General features: G+C 33.9%; 1 protein-coding gene, 1 long non-coding RNA gene and 1 pseudogene across 2 annotated transcripts; 2 read left to right on the forward strand and 1 right to left on the reverse strand.

The window, feature by feature from the left end:
• Positions 1–16: 16 nt before the first annotated feature.
• On the reverse strand, positions 17–169 carry LOC136038300 (U1 spliceosomal RNA; annotated as a pseudogene).
• LOC136037972 (uncharacterized) lies at positions 81–22,436 on the forward strand. The gene is made up of 2 exons (XR_010620097.1): positions 81–161; positions 22,305–22,436. It is a non-coding gene; the product is annotated as an uncharacterized LOC136037972 (long non-coding RNA).
• On the forward strand, positions 6,232–8,960 carry LOC136037714 (serine/threonine-protein phosphatase 6 regulatory ankyrin repeat subunit B-like). The gene has a single exon (XM_065720474.1). The coding sequence runs from the start codon at positions 6,342–6,344 to the stop codon at positions 8,958–8,960; it is 2,619 nt and encodes an 872-aa protein (XP_065576546.1). The 5' UTR covers positions 6,232–6,341.
• Positions 22,437–22,762: the final 326 nt, after the last annotated feature.

Raw genomic sequence — 22,762 nt, forward strand, 5'->3', positions numbered from 1 at the left:
CATTTTATTGTGTGGACAGGGGTCCACGCGAACGCAGTCCCCCAATACCAAAAATAATACTGTTGATTTACCCCATTTCGGGTAATCACAGGAGTCAGCCAGTCCGAAGTGCAATAGAAAGAAGCAAGCAACATTCACGATCAAGGCGACTCCCCAGTCAGGTAAGTATGAATCCTTAAAATCTGACTGAATAGTAAAAACTTTAATTTCTGAAAACCTAGTGGCCGTTTTACTGATTATGGCAATTATTTTTTCGTTAACAAGCAAAGGGGGCTTAAATCATCGCTACAACTACTAACGGCTCACCGCAGAACCAAGCCGTCTGAGGCCAAAAACATTCGCTTCAGCAATTCTACTCGAATCCTGGTTCAATCTAGATTTCAGGAGTTAATAATTACGGACTATTTAAAAAAAAAGCATGGGGACTTCAATCCAGTTTTGACACTTTAATTTGATTAGGCTGAAGGGTCATTAGATTTTTCATCATCAATTTTATATACAATTTTTCTCCTTCTTTTCAGATAAGAAAAATATGATTTTTAATATATTACAGGACTAGGAAACTACAAGGGTGGTTTATATTAAATTTGAAAAGCGCATTATTCACATAATTGGTTTGGGTTCATTGACTTTGGTTTCCCCTCGAAAGTGGTGTGCCGATCCTGGAGATACAGCAATACCTTTATTTTAAACCCCACTCCCCTGAGTGCGGCCTTGGTTGAATATATAATTACTCATCTTATATGGTTCTGATGAATACTTACAAGCCTCATTTTTTCCTGTTTTTCTCCGCAATATCCAGCTTTTCCTTCAGAAAAAGTCGGTAACAAGAACACTTCTGATATCTAATTACTACCAAAATTGATCATTTAAAAATATTACTTTTTACAAGCGACTATGTCTTAAGACTCTTTTGGAATGATACCTTGCTAATATTGGACTTAAGCTAATGCTAATTTTAGTTGAATTTTATGATTGACTGAAAAATTCTGATTCGTTCAATCTAGCACCAATCAATCAATCAATCAATCAATTTATTGATACTAAAAGAAAAAACTATTACAAAAGTAAAGTGGTTACTAGGCCCAAGAAGCTTTGCTTGTAATGGACCAAATCTCAGTATTCTAAATCTCATTATGTATAGTCCTTTAATAAGAGTAAAAATATAAAAACGATTAACCCCGGCCTTTCAAGATTTTTTCTAGAACCTTCTTTAATAATAACTCAGTTTCACGTAAAAATAGTGATTTTTCTTAAGATTAAATATTAAAAATTTTAAGAGAATAATAAAAATAAATATAGAAATGGTTTATATTTTGCATTAACTAATAATTGTGAATTACTTACCTTCTTGAATATTTTCTAATCACTAATCATTTATCACTAATATACATAAAATATAGCAGATGTGTGTACTATTCGTGTACGCTCAAAGGCCAGATAAAAACATAAGAACGTATACAAAAAAAAAAACAAAAAAAAACACTGGATTAAGACTTATAACAACAAGCAGCTTATGAATATATATTGCAGACCCCATCCTAAAAAAACTGGTAGGTAATAAACTTACATTTAACAAAAGAGATATTTCTTCTTAGGAAAGCAAGATGTTTCAATTAGTGTGTGTTGACACAGAGTCAGCAATGTGCACAAAATGTTCAAAATTACTCTCTCAAAAATTCTTAAGTAGGTTTTGCAGGGTTAGCCTTGGTTTGGTTTGGTCTCTCAAGAAAAGATATATTTTTTGTTCCTGAGACTATCTCATCAATCCTTAGAAGAAGAAATGCAGTCTGAGTATAATTACAAAAAAATTGATTTATACCTATACATACACGAAGAGTGTAGGGGATCCCTTCGCCCTAAAGGTCAGCCTTTAAGCACCTACACTATTATTGATTTATCATAATTTTTCATAATGAACTTGGACTGTGGGAATGAACGTTTTAATCTTTTTTTTTTGTTTTTTCTGTAGAGCTTCTTGTTTGAAATGAAGTTGCTTGAACTAATACATTCCACACAAACTATAAACCTCGTTCGCTGGGTTGATCACACCAGTACTATTCTTGTATTGTAGCACATATTGCGGCTCTTGAACATATCATGGCAACAGCTGGCTATTTTGTTATGCAAAATAAAGTTTGAAGCTCATAGATTTTTGTTCGGCGGGGGGGGGGGGGCATTTTTTCTTCTTCTCAAATCAAAAAAAAATCTTTCGAACAAATCAAAAATGTGTTTATATGCATATTTATTCCGTTTTATGATTTTTAGGGGGCGGGGGCGTAAACTCAGTAATCTTCCCCTGGATACTACCTTGGTCATCAATACACTTTATTTACTATCATTACTTTTCACCGAGTTTTGATTTGGCATTTATATATGAGGATATAAAAACAAGATAAACTTTTCAGCTTTTCTTTACTTGAGTCCAGCCAAGAGATCTCTCCGTATTAGTATTTTTCCTGTATCATTGTGTAAGTTTTTGTGTAAGAAAAATTGTGTAGTTTTTGTAAGAAAAAAAAATGCATCCCAATCTAGTCCAATCACGTTCGATCTTAAAAAGGCACTAGCATTTTCAATTTCAGACATAATGAGTAAAAAGACAAAAAAGATCAACAACTAGAGCAGAAAAACCTTACAGTGACAACCACAGGGAGTATATCTGTAAGTTTGAAGTCACTTATTACTTTGAGTCTATGGCAGCAATATATAGCAATATATATATATATATATATATATATATATATATATATATATATATATATATATATATATATATATATATATATATATATATATATATATATATATATAGCTAATAATCTAACATTAAAGAACGAATAACAGCCAAATAATGCCATAAAATATAACCCCAAGACCCGTGTTTGACATAGAATGGTACAGACCTGGAGTCTGTAAGCCTCAAATTACTTATCATTGTGATAAGTTTATGGTAGTAGTAAAGTCTTAACTAGAGTCAAATAATTATTTAAATGCTAGTTAAATTCGTCTAACCTCTACCAAAAACCTAGCATTTAAATTTTTCATAAATAATTAGTTTTTTTTTCAGTTCGGAAAAGGGAACAAATAGATGTAAATATATAATTTCGTCAATTTGTGTTCTAAAATTCGCGCTATTTCCATCTTTTTCCTCTCACTTGGATGTAGAAAGCGGGTTTCTTAATTCTGTTAAGTCTGTGGTAGGTTTTGGATATGAAAATTTTGTAGAATTTAGTTTTACCTACTTTAGATACGGGATTGTATCTTCGAAAGTAGGGGACGAGACTAGGGGGATTTTTAAGCGTTTTGCTTTGTACTTCTGCACTGTTGACGCTGTGTTTGTGAATTTTCAGCCTTATAAAGAGGCCAGTATAAAAATTTTAGGTCAAGGAGAGAAAACAGTTTAAGGTGGTTCACAAAGTGAACCAGTTTAAGGTGGTACAATAACGGATAAGCAATAAAAACAATCTTTCGTTTGCATCTAAGTTTTCACAACCAGGGTCAGCACACTCCCAGGAGTTGCAACCTTAGGCCTAATATCTGGAGTGATTCTTGTTTCTGGCAAAATGTTGTTGGTGATGTAATTTAGACCTTCGATGACTTTCAAAAGAGGGAAAAGGTCATCTTCTGAGGTAAGGGGATAAGGTTTTTAAGCCGTTTTACAAAGAAGACAAAGTTGGATAAGATTTTATGTTTCCTTCTGAGATTTTAGTTTTAAATAACCTAGCATTGTACATTTTATTTTCAAGCATTTTATGTTTTGATTTGAAAAACCAAGAATGGATTTGTTGAGAATGGAATAGGAATAAGAATGGAATAAGAATGATAATAAGGGATAAGAGAATAGGAATAAGAATAAGAATGGAATAAGAGGAATAAGAATGGAAGAATGGAATAAGAAGAAAGTAGACAGCCATCAAAAATTTTACAGTGCCCACAAAAGCTAGAAAAATTTTCTTCCTTGACTCTCCGCTAAGTTATACGTAGGTTGTGAGATTTTGACTTGACATACTTCCCGTGTGCAAAGGGCACATAGCCCGGAAGCACTAACAACAATACCGCTATGAAAATATCGTAAGAAATGTAATCTCCTTGCAAATCGGATTAAAGGGCATCGAATCTTTTAACGCTTCGGCCCTTTTTTGGCAGGGCAGATCTATCTTTCAAGCTTTTTTATATACATTAAGTACTTTAAGACTTGCTTTCTTGACTTCTGCTATAAGCCTTTCAAGGCTTACTTCCAATAATGGAATTTATCATGGGAATAAGTAATATAGACCCACAAGTGAAATCAAAATAAATGACTTTTCGTGAAACACCCGAAAAGTACAGTGGCGCAACTAGGGGAAGACAAGGGGGTTTACCTGACCCCAAAAGCAGCACCTGCTGGGGCCCATGTGACATTTTTTGTTGCCTCAATCCTCCGAAAATTTATTCAAGTGTGTGGGTTGGAAAGCTACCATTATCTCAACACGCGGGAAAACCAATTTAATCCTCCAAACCCAAACTTTAACAAAGTAATAAACATGAGATAAAATAAATAACTGAAAAACGCCTCCAAATACATTAAAACACCAAAAAGTAATATTCTTCCCTCTTACTCAAAAATTCAAATTATAAGACCAAAAATGAGCGTGGGGTGAGGGGAGGAGGGGTCTTGACAAAGGAAGTTGTCTTTGAATACTTATGAAATATAACATGACCGTCCTGCCTCTTTAATTTTTAGTCTTAAAATATATATACATATATATTTATATATATATATATATATATATATATATATATATATATATATATATATATATATATATATATATATATATATATATATATATATATATATATATATATATATATATATATATATATATATGCAGATCTATAAAAAAGAAAAAGATGATAAGACTACATACCATGAAGTAATTTCTCATGATAAACAGCCATACCTGCTACCCTCCCAATAAACTTGAAATACAGTAAATGCTGTTCATTGCTTAGACCACTTAATGCATTAATTTGAAGTGTGTAATTGTCACTGAAAAAAGGAAAAAAAAATCCAGAAATAACCGATTTTTTCCCCCTCAGAAACAGTTTTTACCCTACTCTTATCGAACAGGTGTTTTATCCAATAAAAATTATTGAGGGGGTGGTTTCCTTCCAATAACTTTCAACTAATAGAATAGTACGTGAAATTTTCAATCGAATGAGCCCCTTTCAGAGTTTTTACGACAGCTCCTTCTATACGGTGCCCTGGTCTAAAGAAACTAAGAAAAAAATTAATAATACATAGTGCCCACGTCCCTCTTTATTTAGGCAGGCGTTATTGGGCAGCCTATGATAAACATAACGTTTTTCGTTCTCGCTGAGCTGAGCTAAAAACTTTCGACAAAATGTGCTTAGGAAACTCAAACGAAATGCAAATTTCTCAACCAAAAAACTCACGCAAGCTTAGCGTGAATAAGACTTCCAGAATAGCATAAACAATATTGTACGGACTTAAAATAGCGTGTTAGTAATAGCGTTATAGTAAATCTAACTATATTCACAGGTGGGACACAGGGATACAACTACAATGATGCAACTGTTAAAACTGTCCATCAATTAACAAATTAGATAATTAAAAAAGACACTCAGTAACTTTCAGAGTTGACCAATAGTTTTAAATAGTGACGAATTTTCTTAGGACAGTGGAATTAAATTCAGTGAATGTTTCGGCCTTTTGTACAAAGGCCGTCTTCAGTAAAACACAAGAAAAAGAAATATATATATTAAAACTCACATTAAAATGCAAAATTATAAAGCTAGAAATATTTTTAAAAAACTTTTTAAAACAGCCTAGCATCCTTACTTCAATGAAGTTCAACCAGACCTGATAAATATTAAATAATGAAAAAACAAGTTTTTTAACTGCAAATAAGGAGCGACATTAAAACTTAAAACGACCAGAAATTATTCCGTGTATGAAAGGGGTTGTCCCCTCCTCAACGCCCTGCTCTTTACGCTAAAGTTTGACTCTTTGTAGCAACTCTACTGTTTAAAACAATAAAAACATCCCATTATTTTATTTTTACAATAACCTTTAACGTAGGGCGAAGTACCTTGGTAAAACAAGCAAATAAATTATGTATTGTGCCCACTTCGCTCTTCATATCACTTCACTACAATATTATCATGTAATTTTTAATGTGACGTCATTGCAACCTCCATACGGCCTTATATATTTGTAGGTGACTTCATTCTGAGCATCAAAGTAGTTTCATAAATATGACGTCATCTTTACCATATAAATTGGAATCCACATGGTGTGGTTCAGTTATTGATTGTATTTGATACGGCACAAAATAATGTTTAAGACCAATTTAAAACATAAAGAATATGAAATGGGCGCATGTTCAAACATGGAAGATGAAGAAAATAAACTGAATACTTCTGAAAAACCGAATAACAAGGGAACAAACCTGAATTTGAAAGAGAGGGATAAGAAAAAAGATTTGCGTCATCCGAATACTAAGAGAACACTGGGTAAATGTAAACTGCTGCTGAGCAACGAAGTCGATCAATATTTTGAAGAACAAGGATTGGAGGGCCAGGAAAAATTGGCAAAAAGAAGGAAAATAGCCATGTTCGATAAGGAGGAAGTAAACAGTAGTTTAAATCGTGCAGTTCGTGAAGGAGACCTAGAAGGAGCAAAGGAGTTAATCAACTCTTTTGGGCTGTCTTACATCAAAGAATGGTCAGATGGATACGTGCTACTTTGTCAAGCTCTGATTAACAAAAACACAGCAATTGCTAAATTACTTTTAAATCACGATTGTAAAGTCAACATTGAAAATGGTCCGTATGCTGGCTTCGGAAGAATTATTCCATTTAAGATTATTAAAAATAGAAAACTTACTGGTACGCCACTTCATCTGGCAGTTATTAGTGGTGATTTAGAAGTTATTAAGATGGTTTTAGATAAAGGTGCTGATGTTAATGCAAGAGATATTTATGGAGAAAGTCCACTTCATTTAGCAGCTTCAAGTAGATGCTCACAGACTGTTGTTGAATGTCTTTTAAAGTTTGGTGCAGACGTTCATATAAGAAATAGTAAACAACTAAGTCCACTACATTTAGCAGCTCATTGTGGGCACACACAAACAGTTGAATGTCTTTTAAGGTCTGGTGCGGATGTTAATGCAAGAGACGTTAAGGACAGAAGTCCACTTCATTTAGCAGCTGGTCATGGACACACACAAACAGCTGAATGTCTTTCAAGGTGTGGTGCGGAAGTTAATGCAAGAGACGTTAAGGACAGAAGTCCACTTCATTTAGCAGCTTTTCGTGGACACACACAAACAGCTGAATGCCTTTTAAGGTCTGGTGCGGATATTAATGCAACAGGCAAATATTACGGAAGTCCACTTCATTTAGCAGCTGTTCGTGGACACACACAAACAGCTGAATGTCTTTTAAGGTCTGGTGCGGATGTTAATGCAAGATGCATGCATGACCGAAGTCCACTTCATTTAGCAGCTGTTCATGGACACACACAAACAGCTGAATGTCTTTCAAGGTGTGGTGCGGAAGTTAATGCAAGAGACGTTAATGACAGTAGACCACTTCATTTAGCAGCTCATTGTGGGCACACACAAACAGTTGAATGTCTTTTAAAGTCTGGTGCGGATATTAATGCAAGAGGCAAAAATGACGGAAGTCCACTTCATTCAGCAGCTTTTTGTGGACAAACACACACAGCTGAATGTCTTTTAAGGTCTGGTGCGGATGTTAATGCAAGAAACATTTATGGCAAAAGTCCACTTCATTTAGCAGCTTTTCGTGGGCACCAAAAAACTGTTGAATATCTTTTAAAGTCTGGTGCGGATGTTAATGCAAGAAGCATAAATGACAAAAGTCCACTGCATTTAGCAGCTTTTCGTGGACACACACAAACAGCTGAATGTCTTTTAAGGTCTGGTGCGGATGTTAATGCAAGAAACATTTATGGCAAAAGTCCACTTCATTTAGCAGCTTTTCGTGGGCACCAAAAAACTGTTGAATATCTTTTAAAGTCTGGTGCGGATGTTAATGCAAGAAGCATATATGACGAAAGTCCACTGCATTCAGCAGCTTTTTGTGGACACACACAAACAGCTGAATGTCTTTTAAGGTCTGGTGCGGATGTTAATGCAAGACTCATTTATGGCAAAAGTCCACTTCATTTAGCAGCTTTTCGTGGGCACCAAAAAACTGTTGAATATCTTTTAAAGTCTGGTGCAGATGTTAATGCAAGAGACATAGATGACGAAAGTCCACTTCATTTAGCAGTTTTAAATGTACAATCATCAAATATTTCGGGATCAGAAACCAATGTCTATAGTAGGCCTCGAGACAAGGATGACATGACATCACTTCATGTAGTTGCAACTCTTCTGAAGCACGGAGCTGACATAAATATTACGAATAAAAATTACAGCACTGCGTTTAATGGTGCTGATAATGATCTTGCTTCATATCTTGCATACCACGTATTAAAAATGCTGGCGGCAAACTTATATGTAAGTGAAAGAAACAAATCACTCTTAGTCCAGGCTCTTTCCTGTTCACAATGGGGTCAGTGTGAAAGAGAACTAGAGCAAATGAAGAGTGAGATAATATTTTGTAATATTTCGTTCTATGACATTTTTATTAAAGGAATAAGCTTAACTGAATTATACATGATGAATGTAAATTCCTTGAAAAACTTACTGAAATCAGCAAATTGGGAAGCAAAATTTCCTATATGTAAAACCATAATTGCTAGCCATTTCAGAAAGAGTATAGAAGGGAAAGTGTTGCTTGAACTAGCCAATAGAAGCTTCAATTTTCTCTTTAACAGATTTGCTGAGTTACCACATGAATGTTCTGAACAGATACTGAACTATCTAAACAACGAAAACTTGAACAATTTGATAGATGCTTCTGAGCTTCATGACAACAGTTGAGAAGGAATGGTACCATTAAGAGTTTCTGGCATAAACTTATTGGTTTAGTGATTGAAAAATATCCTAAGAGTGCAGTGGTTTAAGATATATATATATATATATATATATATATATTTATATAAAAATAACTTTTTTGTCGACTGACGTCACGTTTGTCGACTGACGTCATTATAAGGATTGAGCATTATGACATATTTTATGTATTTTGTATGTTTGTACGTCATTATAAATTGCCGTCATTATAAGTATATAATGCTTTGTATATGACGTCATTATACGTATATAAGGCTTGCAATTCAAAGAGAATATTTAGTGTAAATCCTACAATGGCAGAAGAAACAGCCGAGGAATCAAATCGTGCCGAGGAATCAAACAGGCTTGCGGCTCAAAGAGATAATGCCAAACAAGAGTAGCGTAAATACAGGGTTGTGGCCAAAAGAGAAAGTAACAATAGAAAGCGTGTCGAGGAATCACAAGAACGACGTGCAAACAGGCTTGCAACTCAAAGAGATAATGCCAAAAGAAAGGGTGCCGAGGAATCACATGCCCAGCGTGAAAACAGGCTTGCGGCTTCAAAGAGAAATTACCAAAGAAAATCGTCCAAAGGAATTACAAGAGCAATGTGAAAACAGGCTTGTGGCTCAAAGAGATAATGCCAAAAGAAAGCGTGCCGAGGAGTCACAAGAACAACGTGAAAACAGGCTTGCGGCGAACGGGACACAGGGACACAACTACAACGGGTACACCAGGAGGGGGGCACAGGGAGGACATCTAAATGACGATGGTGATTAGCAGTCACTATCAACAATGCTCAACGGCACTCATTAGAAAAATGCGATATAGATCTGAATACGGATTGTTTTTCCCATGGACAATTATATGTTGCATGTTCAAGAGTCGGTAAACCTGACAATCTATTTATATACACAGACAATGGGACAGCGAAGAATTTTGTATATTCGATGTTTTACGTAGTTAAAACATATATATATATATATATATATATATATATATATATATATATATATATATATATATATATATATATATAATAAATAAGTTGTCTGTGTGTGTGTGTGTCAAGTGACGTCATGATTGTGTGTCGACTGACGTCATGTTTGTCAACTGACGTCATTTTAAGGATTGAGCTGTATGCGTCATGAAGTTGTTTGTCGACTGACGTCATGTTTGTCAACTGATGAAATTACATACCGGGACACAAATGACGACCGGGACACAGGGAATATAATGACGACCGGGAACCTGAAAGAGAAATTACAGACTGGGACACCCGTACACAAATCACGACCAGGACACAGGGAATATAAATGACGACTGGGACACAGGGACACAACTACAACGGGGGTGCCGGGGGCACAGGCGGGATATAAAAATGACGACAGGGACACAGGGATTGTTCGAATAGAAATTACAGACCGGGACACCGGGACACAAATGACGACCGGGACACCGGGACACAGGGACTATAATTCACGACTGGGACACTCAAAGAAAAATTACAAACTGGGACACCGGGACACAAATGACGACCGAGACACAGGGACAGATCTTTAGAATAATGAGGTATATGTGTAAATATATATATATATATATATATTCACAGGTGGGACACAGGGACACAATTACAATGGCGCGTAACAACTACAGCGCATAACGACTTAAGCGCGCAGGGGAGGGGGCTTGGGGGGTGGTGCGAAGCGCCACACCAACAGCTAGTATATATATATATATATATATATATATATATATATATATATATATGTATATATATATATATATATATATATATATATATATATATATATATATATATATATATATGTATATATATATATATATATATATATATATATATATATATATATATATATATATATATATATATATATATATATATATATATATATATATATATATATACTAGCTGTTGGGGTGGCGCTTCGCGCCACCCCAACACCTAGTTGGTGGGGGCGCTTCGCGCCCCCCCAAGCCCCCCCGCGCGCGTAAGTCGTTACGCGCCATAATAGTTACGCGCCATTGTAGTTGTGTCCCTATGTCCCACCTGTGAATATAGATAGATATATATATATATGGTTTTAACTACGTAAAACTTGCGAATATACAACATTCTTTGCTGTCCCATTGTCTTTGCATATAAATAGATTGTCAGGTTTACCGACTCTTGAACATGCAACATATAATGGTCCCGTCATTTACATCCCCCTGTTTCCTCCGGTGTCCCCGTTGTAGTTGTGTCCCTGTGTCCCGGTCGTCATTTATATTCCCTGTGTCCCGGTCGTCATTTGTATCCCGGTGTCCCGGTCTGTATATACATTCGTTTTTTAGTTTTGTTTTTCTCCTTTATTTTTTTCCTTTTTTTTTCTTTTTTAGCTTATTTAGATTTTTAGATTTTTTAGTTTTTTTATTAGTTTTTAGTTTTTTTTTCTTTTTAGTTTTTTTGTCCCGGTCGTCATTTATATCCCCCTGTTTCCCCCGGTGTCCCCGTTGTAGTTGTGTCCCTGTGTCCCGGTCGTCATTTATATTCCCTGTGTCCCGGTCGTCATTTGTATCCCGGTGTACCGGTCTGTATATACATTCGTTTTTTAGTTTTGTTTTTCTCCTTTATTTTTTTCCTTTTTTTTTCTTTTTTAGTTTATTTAGATTTTTAGATTTTTTAGTATTCCTTTTGTCCTGGTCGCTTTCTCTTTGAGTGTCGTCATTTATTTTTTTCTTTTTTAGTTCTTTTAGTTTTTACCTTTTTTAGTTTTTTTTAGTTTTTTAGATGAAAATTTTTTTTAGTTTTTTCCTTTTTTTCTTTTTAGTTTTTATTGGTTTTTACCTTTATGTTAGCTTATTTTTCAGTTTTTTCCTTTTTTTTTAGTTTTTTTTTATTTTTTATTTTTTTTATTTTTTTACCTTTTTTTAGTTTTTTTAGTTTTTTTAGTTTTTTTAGTTTTTTAGCTTTTTTACTTTTTTTATTAGTTTTTAGTTTTTTTGTAGTTTTTGCCTTTTTTTAGTTTTTTCAGTTTTTTTTTTAGTTTTTTATTGGTTTTTACCTTTATTTTAGCTTATTTTTCAGTTTTTTCCTTTTTTTTATTTTTTTTTAGTTTTTAGTTTTTTTAGTTTTTTACCTTTTTTTAGTTTTTTTAGTTTTTTAGCTTTTTTATTTTTTTTATTAGTTTTTAGTTTTTTTTTGTAGTTTTTGCCTTTTTCTTAGTTTTTTTTTAGTTTTTTAGCTTTTTTATTAGTTTTTAGTTTTTTTTGTAGTTTTTGCCTTTTTTTAGTTTGACAACTTATTTTTATATATATAGATAGTTTTTTTTTTACTTATGTCCTGGTCGTCATTTATACTCCCTGTGTCCCGGTGCTTTGTTGATTGCTAATCGAACATTCCTTTTGTCCTGGTCGCTTTCTCTTTGAGTGTCGTCATTTATTAGTTTTTTCCTTTTTTTTTAGTTTTTTATTGGTTTTTACCTTTATTCTAGCTTATTTTTCAGTTTTTTCCTTTTTTTTAGTTTTTTTTTATTTTTTATTTTTTTTAGTTTTTTACATTTTTTTAGTTTTTTTAGTTTTTTTAGTTTTTTAGCTTTTTTACTTTTCTTATTAGTTTTTAGTTTTTTTTTGTAGTTTTTGCCTTTTTTTAGTTTTTTCAGTTTTTTTTTTAGTTTTTTATTGGTTTTTACCTTTATAGTTTTTTTAGTTTTTTAGCTTTTTTATTTTTTTTATTAGTTTTTAGTTTTTTTTGTAGTTTTTGCCTTTTTTTAGTTTTTTCAGTTTTGACGTCACCTAATCCAGTTTTTTCAGGTGACGTCACCTGACACATCCATCCACACATCCACAGACAGACAGACAACTTATTTTTATATATATAGATATATGTATATATATATATATATATATATATATATATATATATATATATATATATATATATATATATATATATATATATATATATATATATATATGTATATATATATATATATATATATATATATATATATATATATATATATATATATATATATATATATATATATATATATATATATATATATATCATGAAAAGAGAAATGACCAATGCAACAGCACTAACACATATAAAAAAAAAAAACTCCCTTTTTAAGATATCACAATCCAGCTTCTGACAATAAATGGCAAAATTATTATTAGCTTTATCCACTGGCACAATTACAAATTCATTCTGTAGATTAGCAATTGCTTGTTTAATCTTCGCATTATAAAATAATGATTTAGTTTTACTATTTTTTAAATTAGAATATATTTTATTTCTTATTCTACTAATAATTAAATTCTTCCAACTTTGAAAACTCTCTTTACTTTTATTCTCTTTCTTACACCACTTATCAATAAATACATCAAAATCATTTTCCAAGCCATCAAGAACACTCGATGGTTTCAGATGATGAGAAAGACGGAAATTAGTCCCTTTATTCATTATAATTTGAAGATCATCTTGCTTTATTATTGACAAGTCCCCTGTTATAACATGTTTGTAAGTAGGATTTACAAATGGGCCAAGTTGCTTACAATTACAAACCGGTTTCCAATTTATATCACTATCTAATCTTTTAAGTATTAAATTATAATTAAAAATGATCTGCCCAATAGTTTTTGAAAATTTATAAGTTAAAACTGGACTATCATTATAATTCAAATTATATATATATATATATATATATATATATATATATATATATATATATATATATATATATATATATATATATATATATATATATATATATATATATATATATATATATATATATATATATATATATATATATATATATATATATAGTTGTCTGTCTGTCTGTCTGTGGAACAGGTGACGTCATGTTTCTGTGTCGGCTGACGTCATGAAATTAGTTGTCGTCATTTTTGCTTTGACGGTGACGCTGCAATACCTGATAAAAATGTCGATAAGGGGTTACATGATATTATTGTAAAAAGTATGATACATGGACCTTGCGGTGCACTGAACGAAAATTCACCATGCATGGCCAAAGGAAGGTGCACAAAGCAATATCCTCGACTTTTAGTATCAAACACAATTACTGGCAATGATGGTTACCCACAATATAGAAGAAGATCTACTGAAGATGGCGGTAAAACAGCAATAATAAAGAAGCGTAATGGTACCACCATCGAAGTAGATAACCAGTGGGTTGTTCCATATTCCCCATTATTATCAAAAACATTTAATGCACACATAAACGTTGAATACTGTAACTCCGTAAAGGCAATCAAATACATATGTAAATACTTCAACAAAGGCAGTGACATGGCAGTTTTTGGCTTGCAGCCCGAAATCAAAGATTTCGATGAAATCGTACAATATCAGGCTGGAAGATACATAAGCAGTAATGAAGCTGTTTGGCGAATTCTTTCATTTCCGATACATGATCGTAGTCCAGCTGTTGTTCACTTAGCGGTACATTTACAGAATGGTCAACGTGTTTATTTCACGGAAACCAACGTGCAACAAAGAGTCCTGAATCCACCGGATACAACATTAACAGCTTTTTTTTCGCTTTGCAAAAATGATTCTTTTGCAAAAAAACTGCTGGATACTGAAGTGCCTTCCTATTACACGTGGAATACTAAAAATAAAGTATTTGAACGTCGAAAACAGGGTAAGTCAGTCGACGGCCAACCTACCATCTTCAAAGATACCACGATAGGAAGACTCTACACCGTTCACCCCAATCAACATGAATGCTTCTTTCTATGCCTGCTTTTGGTGAATGTACCCGGTCCGACATCCTTTGAGTATTTGAGGACTGTAAATGGTACTATACATGACACTTACCGTAGTGCATGCCAAGCTCTGAATTTATTGGAGAATGACCAGCACTGGGATAACTGCATCAATGACGCATGCGAAACGTAAACCCCAAGTCAAATTCGTGCATTGTTTGGCATCATTTTAACAACTTGCTCTCCATCAGCTCCTACAGAGTTATGGGAAAAATATAAGTCAAAAATGTCCGAAGATATACTCCATCGAAAACAGTTAGAGACGTCAGATATGACTTTTGATTTTACATCAGAAATTTATAACTACACTTTAGTTGTTATAGAAGATTTGTGCGTACGTATGGCAAACAAACCTCTTCAGGATTTGGGAATGCCTTCACCTAACCCTATCGCTGCTGTTTCGACATGTGTAGAATTGGATCGTGAACAAAGTTACAGTACGAGTGATCTATTGTCGTATGTACAAAATAACATTTCCAAGTTAACGTCGGAACAAAAAGACATTTATGATACGATAATGCATTGTGTCGATAACAACGTTGGAGAAATTTTCTTTTTGGATGAGCCAGGAGGTACTGGTAAAACTTTTGTGATAAAACTGATTCTGGCATCAATTCGATCAAAAAATGATATAGCGTTGGCAATTGCGTCGTCCGGAATAGCCGCAACATTGCTGCCTGGTGGAAGAACTGCTCATTCCGCTTTGAAATTGCCTCTGAACTTGCATTCTACAGAAACTCCCACGTGCAATATTTCCAAATCATCTGGGATGGGTAAAGTATTGCAGCAATGCAAACTTATTATTTGGGATGAGTGCACAATGGCACACAAAAAATCGCTCGAGGCTCTGGATCAATGCTTGAAAGATTTGCGAGGGAAGTCGAAACCCTTTGGCAGCACATTAATATTGCTTGCGGGAGATTTCAGGCAAACATTACCTATAATACCTAGATCAACTCCTGCAGACGAAATGAATGCTTGCCTGAAAAATTCTAATTTATGGGCAGACGTAAAAACATTAAAATTAACTACAAATATGCGTGTCCGATTGCAAAACGATGACTCTGGTCAAACATTTTCAGATCAATTGCTGGCAATGGGAAACGGAAAGCTCCCAGTAGACTCAATTTCAGGACGTATACAACTACCTGCTGATTTCTGTAATTTAGTGACGTCCAAAAATGAATTGATTGAAAAAGTATTTCCGAATATTCTAAAAAATTATAAAAATAATAAATGGCTAAGTGAAAGAGCGATTCTCGCACCCAAAAATATAGACGTCCACGAAATCAACAATATTGTTTTGACCAAGATTCGAGACAAGGCAGTCCTTTACAAGTCAGTCGACACAGTTTTGGAACCAAATGAAGCGGTTAATTATCCATCTGAATTTTTAAATTCCATAGATCTTTCAGGGTTTCCACCACACGTGCTACAACTAAAAATAGGCGTACCAATAATACTTTTAAGAAATATAAACCCACCAAAGCTTTGCAATGGCACTCGATTTGCCGTAAAAAAAAACAATGGAAAACCTAATAGAGGCCACAATCTTGACAGGGCCTTTTGAGGGTGAGGCTGTTCTTATTCCTCGCATTCCCATGATTCCAACGGATCTGCCTTTTCAATTTAAAAGATTGCAATTCCCAATTCGATTAGCATTTGCAATCACCATTAACAAAGCTCAAGGTCAATCATTAGAAAAATGTGGTATAGATCTTAATACTAATTGTTTTTCCCATGGACAATTGTACGTTGCATGTTCGAGGGTCGGTAAACCTGACAATCTATTTATATGCAGCGACAATTGGACAGCGAAGAATGTTGTATATTCGCAAGTTTTACGCAGTTAATTTGTATTTGGGAACCAAATGAAGCGGTTAATTATCCATCTGAATTTTTAAATTCCATAGATCTTTCAGGGTTTCCACCACACGTGCTACAACTAAAAATAGGCGTACCAATAATACTTTTAAGAAATATAAACCCACCAAAGCTTTGCAATGGCACTCGATTTGCCGTAAAAAAAAACAATGGAAAACCTAATAGAGGCCACAATCTTGACAGGGCCTTTTGAGGGTGAGGCTGTTCTTATTCCTCGCATTCCCATGATTCCAACGGATCTGCCTTTTCAATTTAAAAGATTGCAATTCCCAATTCGATTAGCATTTGCAACCACCATCAACAAAGCTCAAGGGCAATCACTAGAAAAATGTGGTATAGATCTTAATACAGATTGCTTTACCAATGTACAATTGTATGTTGCATCTTTGAGGGTCGGTAAACTTGACAATCTATTTATACGCACAGACAATGGGACAGCGAAGAATGTTGTATATTCACAAGTTTTACGTAGTTAATTTGTATTGTATCTATCTATCTATCTATCTATATAAAAACGAGTTGTGTGTATGCATGTATGTTTGTTTGTAAAAAGAGCGTTTGCATATGACGTCATTATTAGTACATACGGCTTTGTATATGGACAGACAATGGGAAAGCCAAGAATGTTGTATATTCGCAATTTACGTAGTTTGAAACACATATATAAATCTATCTATATTCACAGGTGGGACACAGGGACACAACTACAATGGCGCGTAACTAATATGGCGCGTAACGACTTACGCGCGCGGGGGGGCTTGGGGGGGCGCGAAGCGCCCCACCAACTAGGTGTTGGGGTGGCGCGAAGCGCCACCCCAAGAGCTAGTATATATATATATATATATATATATATATATATATATATATATATATATATATATATATATATATATATATATATATATATATATATATATATATATATGCGCGAAGCACCCCCACCAACTAGGTATTGGGGTGGTGCGAAGTGCCACCCCAACAGCTAGTATCTATATAAAATTAAGTTCACCGGTGAATGTAAATGCAACGTGTGCAACGTAAATGTAAATGCAGGGAATATAAATGACGACCTGGACACTCAAAGAGAAATTACAAACTGGGACACCGGGATGAAATGAACGAAATGAACGTTCACCGGTGAATGTAAATGCCTTTTTCTCTGCTTGTATCCAATTATGCAAGCTATGATGGTAAAATTTAGGCTAAATTTGATTATAAATATTAGAAATGGGTCAAAAACCTGACATAAGCTAACCTAACCCAACATAACTTAACCAAACCTCATCTAACCTGTCATCATTTAACCTTTCATTAAATTGAAAAAGGTGACTGGCAACGCTGACTAAATCCAAGGAGAAAATAGTGTGTTTCGGACTCTCAGCCGTTCTTATTTATAAATGGCATTTACGGAATTGCTGAAAATTTTATCTACCAACATCCCGATTGACGTGAATCGGGGTCAAATTGCTATAAGATTCGTTTGTAAATTTTTACGGACGAAAACTGCTTTCCAAAACGGCTAATTAATTTAACGTATTGATTTTTACGGTTCGACGTTGCAACAGTGACGAAAATGGGATACTCCGCTAAAAACTTCGTAGTTTTGAAACAGCCACAATAAAATTGCAGAGGATTGCGGTTTTCAGATTTAAATAAGCCTAAGATAGATCCTGGGGCGAAGAATGTTTCCATTTCGTTGTCCTTTTACTTAAATTTATTAATTTAATGTTTTTAATTTGCTTTGGATTTTAATAGATATGTATTTCGAATTCAAATTCTTAACAGCAATATATATTGCGTAACATAACTTGCTTGTCAGCAAGGGAATTCAAGGTCAGTTTAACAATAGTTTATTGACTATGCTTGGAGAAGATAGTTGGGGAAGGGGAGAAAGGAGGAGGGGTTATGCCTCCTCCTTTCAAAGGAAATGGGTTCCCCCAAAAAGCACAAGATAGGGAAAACTAGGATTTTGACAGATACTCCAGAGAAGGAATCCCTTGAAGCAGAGGCTCAGGCAAAGCTTGACAAGAAAACTAAAAAAAGAGTTCCTAAACGTAAACCAGATGAGTCCTTGAAATTGGAGTCATTGAAGAAGTCCAAGGTTGCTTCCATTGACGAGGAGGCTGAAGATAGCATTTAAGACAAAGATATGCAGCTAATAGACGATTCGGATGATGAGTCTTTGCACGAAGTGCCACCCCAACAGCTAGTATCTATATAAAAATAAGTTGTTTGTCTGTCTGTCGAGTGACGTCACTGTCCGCATTTGACGTCTGAATTATTTCATCATTTACCAATTCAAAACGAATGTATTCAAGCCGAAGTAGCTCAGTTGGTAAAGCGTTATATTCCAGGTTCTAGGTCCGAGAGGTTCCAGGTTCGAACCTTTGCTTTAGTATTAATACAAAAGAAGAAGAAAAAAACTAAAAAAGGTAAAAACTACAAAAAAAAACTAAAACAAAGGTAAAAAACTAAAATATAAAGAAAAAAAAAAGGTAAAAACTACCAAAATAAAAAAAAAAGAAACTAAAAACCAATAAAAACCTAAAAAAACTAAAAACTGAAAAAGAAAAAAACTAAAAGAAGAAAAAAAACTGAAAAATAAAGGGAAAAAGAAAACTAAAACAATAAAAATGAAAATAAACAAAAACTGAAAAATATAAATACATTCAGGCTGAAGTAGCTTAGTTGGTAAAGCGTTATGTTCCAGGTTTTAGGTCCGAGAGGTTCCAGGTTCGAACCTTGGCTTTAGCATTAATACAGAAGAAGAAGAAAAAAAAAAAAAGGTAAAAACTACAAAAAAAACTAAAAAAGAAAAAAAAAAAAAAAAAAAAAAGGTAAAAAGAAAAAAAAAATAAAAACTATTAAAAAAAACTAAAAAAATTAAAAACTGAACCGTGCCATTGTAGCCATTGTAAACCGTGACGGGGGGCACAGGGAGGATATATAAATGACGATGGGGACACAGGGAATGTTTGATTAGCAATCACCATCAACAAAGCTCAAGGGCAATCATTAGAATAATGAGGTATAGATCTATATACGGATTGTTTTTCCCATGGACAATTATATGTTGCATGTTCAAGAGTCGGTAAACCTGACAATCTATTTATATAAACAGACAATGGGACAGCGAAGAATGTTGTATATTCGCAAGTTTTACGTAGTTTAACACACACATATATATATATATATATATATATATATATATATATATATATATATATATATATATATATATATATATATATATATATATATATATATATATATATATATATATATATATATATATATATATATATATATATATATATATATATATATATATATATATATATATATATATATATATATATATATATATATATATATATATATATATATATATATATATATATATATATATATATATTCACAGGTGGGACACAGGGACACAACTACAATGGCGCATAACTAATATGGCGCGTAACGACTTACGCGCGCGGGGGGGCTTGGGGGGCGTGAAGCGCCCCCACCAACTAGGTGTTGGGGTGGTCCGAAGCGCCATCCCAATAGCTAGTATATATTATATATATAAAAATAAGTTGTTTGTCTGTCTGTCGAGTGACGTCACTGTCCGCATTTGACGTCTGAATTATTTCATCATTTACCAATTCAAAACGAATGTATTCAAGCCGAAGTAGCTCAGTTGGTAAAGCGTTATATGTTCCAGGTTTTAGGTCCGAGAGGTTCCAGGTTCGAACCTTGGCTTTAGCATTAATACAGAAGAAGAAAAAAAATAAAAAAGGTAAAAACTACAAAAAGAAAAAAAAGAAAAAAACTAAAAAAAGGTAAAAAGAAAAAAAAACTAAAAACTATTAAAAAAAACTAAAAAAATTAAAAACTGAACCGTGCCATTGTAGCCATTGTAAACCGTGCCGGGGGGCACAGGGAGGATATATAAATGACGATGGGGACACAGGGAATGTTTGATTAGCAATCACCATCAACAAAGCTCAAGGGCAATCATTAGAATAATGAGGTATAGATCTAAATACGGATTGTTTTTCCCATGGACAATTATATCCCGAATTAAAGATCAAAGTCTTTTTATGCCTACTTTCAAAGTAAAAGGGCAAATTGATCATACAGGAGGCTCTCTTCTCCGATTCTCAGGCGAGAAATACAAATATTTGCAACTGTACTTCATCAGTGATAGCAATGCTGAATTGGATGCACGTTGTGGAATTTCTCCCAGTGTTGAAAAGACTATCGTTTTCCAATTGAAATATCTTTTCCACAATAATAATAATTTAGTGTGTCATTTCAAAACAGCAATCGACATGATGCTTACTGATACGCATAAAATTGTTATTTCTGCTGACAAAATGTGTACTCCAGAATATGTGCGTAGATACAATGCTCCAACTATCAACGAATTGGCAATTGTTATGGTTGGTGATCAGTTCTTACCTCAACATATTATTCTTTATAGACGAAACAATCAGTTGACAAGAATTATTGAAACTCATCGATGCTACGATGCCCTACAATATCCTATTATTTATTGGGATTGAGCCAAGGGCTATCACTTTAATATTACATTGATAAATACAGCCACTAACAAAGAAATGTATAAGAAATACAGCGCAATGAAATATTATGGCTGCAGAATATTGATTCGTCATAATGAAGACAATTATATTTTAAAATGCCGTCAATTGTTTCACCAATACATCGTTGGTATGTATGCAAAGATTTCTCAGAATGTTTGCTATTCATCCGTCTGAATCATACCAAGCTCCACTCTGAACAATGCATTCATTTGCGAGATGCAGTTGTAAATGATGGTAATACCGCTAACATTGGAAGTGTAGCAATCTTACATTTGTCATATGCTGGTAGTCCACGTCATATGCATGATTATACTCAAGATGCCATTGCGTATGTTCGTCTCTATGGTCGTCCGGATTTATTTATTACATTTACATGTAATCCATCTTGGGACGAGTGACCCCCGCTGAAATACCAGATGTAGATGTCGATAGGGGCTTACATGGCATTGTGGTAAAAAATATGATGCATAGACCTTGCGGTGAACTGAATGAATATTCACCATACATGGACAGAAGAAGGGGCTGTGAGAAGTCCCTTTCTATTATTTATTTATTACCTTATATCATATTCTATAATATAACATACACTATAAGCCATAGCTATACGACATATAATTATACGACAGGCTGGCATCCTCAAATTCTTGTTTACCCATTATTTACCAGTTTTATTTTTAGACAGGTAACCTTCACCTATGATCAAGTTCAACAGGCTGACACCTTCAAACCCTTGTTTACCCATTTTTATTTGTCTGCCCGTATTTACCTTGAGCGTTAGATAGCCTTCAACCGATAGTCAAACTCAAAGCTTTAATTTATTACAAAACCGGACCGGAGAGGGCGACCCTTAAAAGCGAATGTTAGAACAATATTCGGGGAGTTCTGATTCACAATTTCTGGACGACAGATAGATATAACAGCCCTGCTACTTATATTTGGCTTATCGATTTTCCTCTTGCATCAGCATGCTTTCTTGGATACTAGCTTTTCAATTAATACGAGGGACAGCCTGTCGTGTGTATTTACAAGATTTAACGTAAGTTTTTTTTATTTCCAGATTTATACTTCTTCGCCCAAGCAAGGACTTTTCATCAACCAGAAAGAACTCTCCAGCTCAACTCCTTTCCACTTTATATTTCTTTACCTGTTTTTACATACTCCTTCTAAAATAAAATTCCCTGTCTTGAGAGATTGTGACTTATAATAGGCCTTAGGAAACAGATAGACTGTTGCCATAGTAGATAGAAAAGTGAACCTATTCTTACGTTGAATACTAGTGACACGCTACCATAATTCAAAACACTAGTATTCGCTTACTCACCCCATAGGGTGGGACCTTACAGGGCACAAAGCAATATCCTCGAATTTTAGTGCCTAACACAATTACCAGCAATGACGGATACCCTTTATATAGAAGAAGGTCTACCGAAGATGGTGGAAAATCAGCAATCATATATAAAGTCGTGTAACCGTTATATCAAAGTAAATAACCAGTGGGTTGTTCCATCTTCACCT

This window comes from Artemia franciscana, chromosome 17, assembly GCF_032884065.1.
Source record: "Artemia franciscana chromosome 17, ASM3288406v1, whole genome shotgun sequence".
Classification (NCBI taxonomy): domain Eukaryota; kingdom Metazoa; phylum Arthropoda; class Branchiopoda; order Anostraca; family Artemiidae; genus Artemia; species Artemia franciscana.

Bases quoted from the DNA above. Each gene is read 5' to 3' on its own strand.
- LOC136037714 (XM_065720474.1), top strand. From the start codon at position 6,342: ATGTTTAAGACCAATTTAAAACATAAAGAATATGAAATGGGCGCATGT.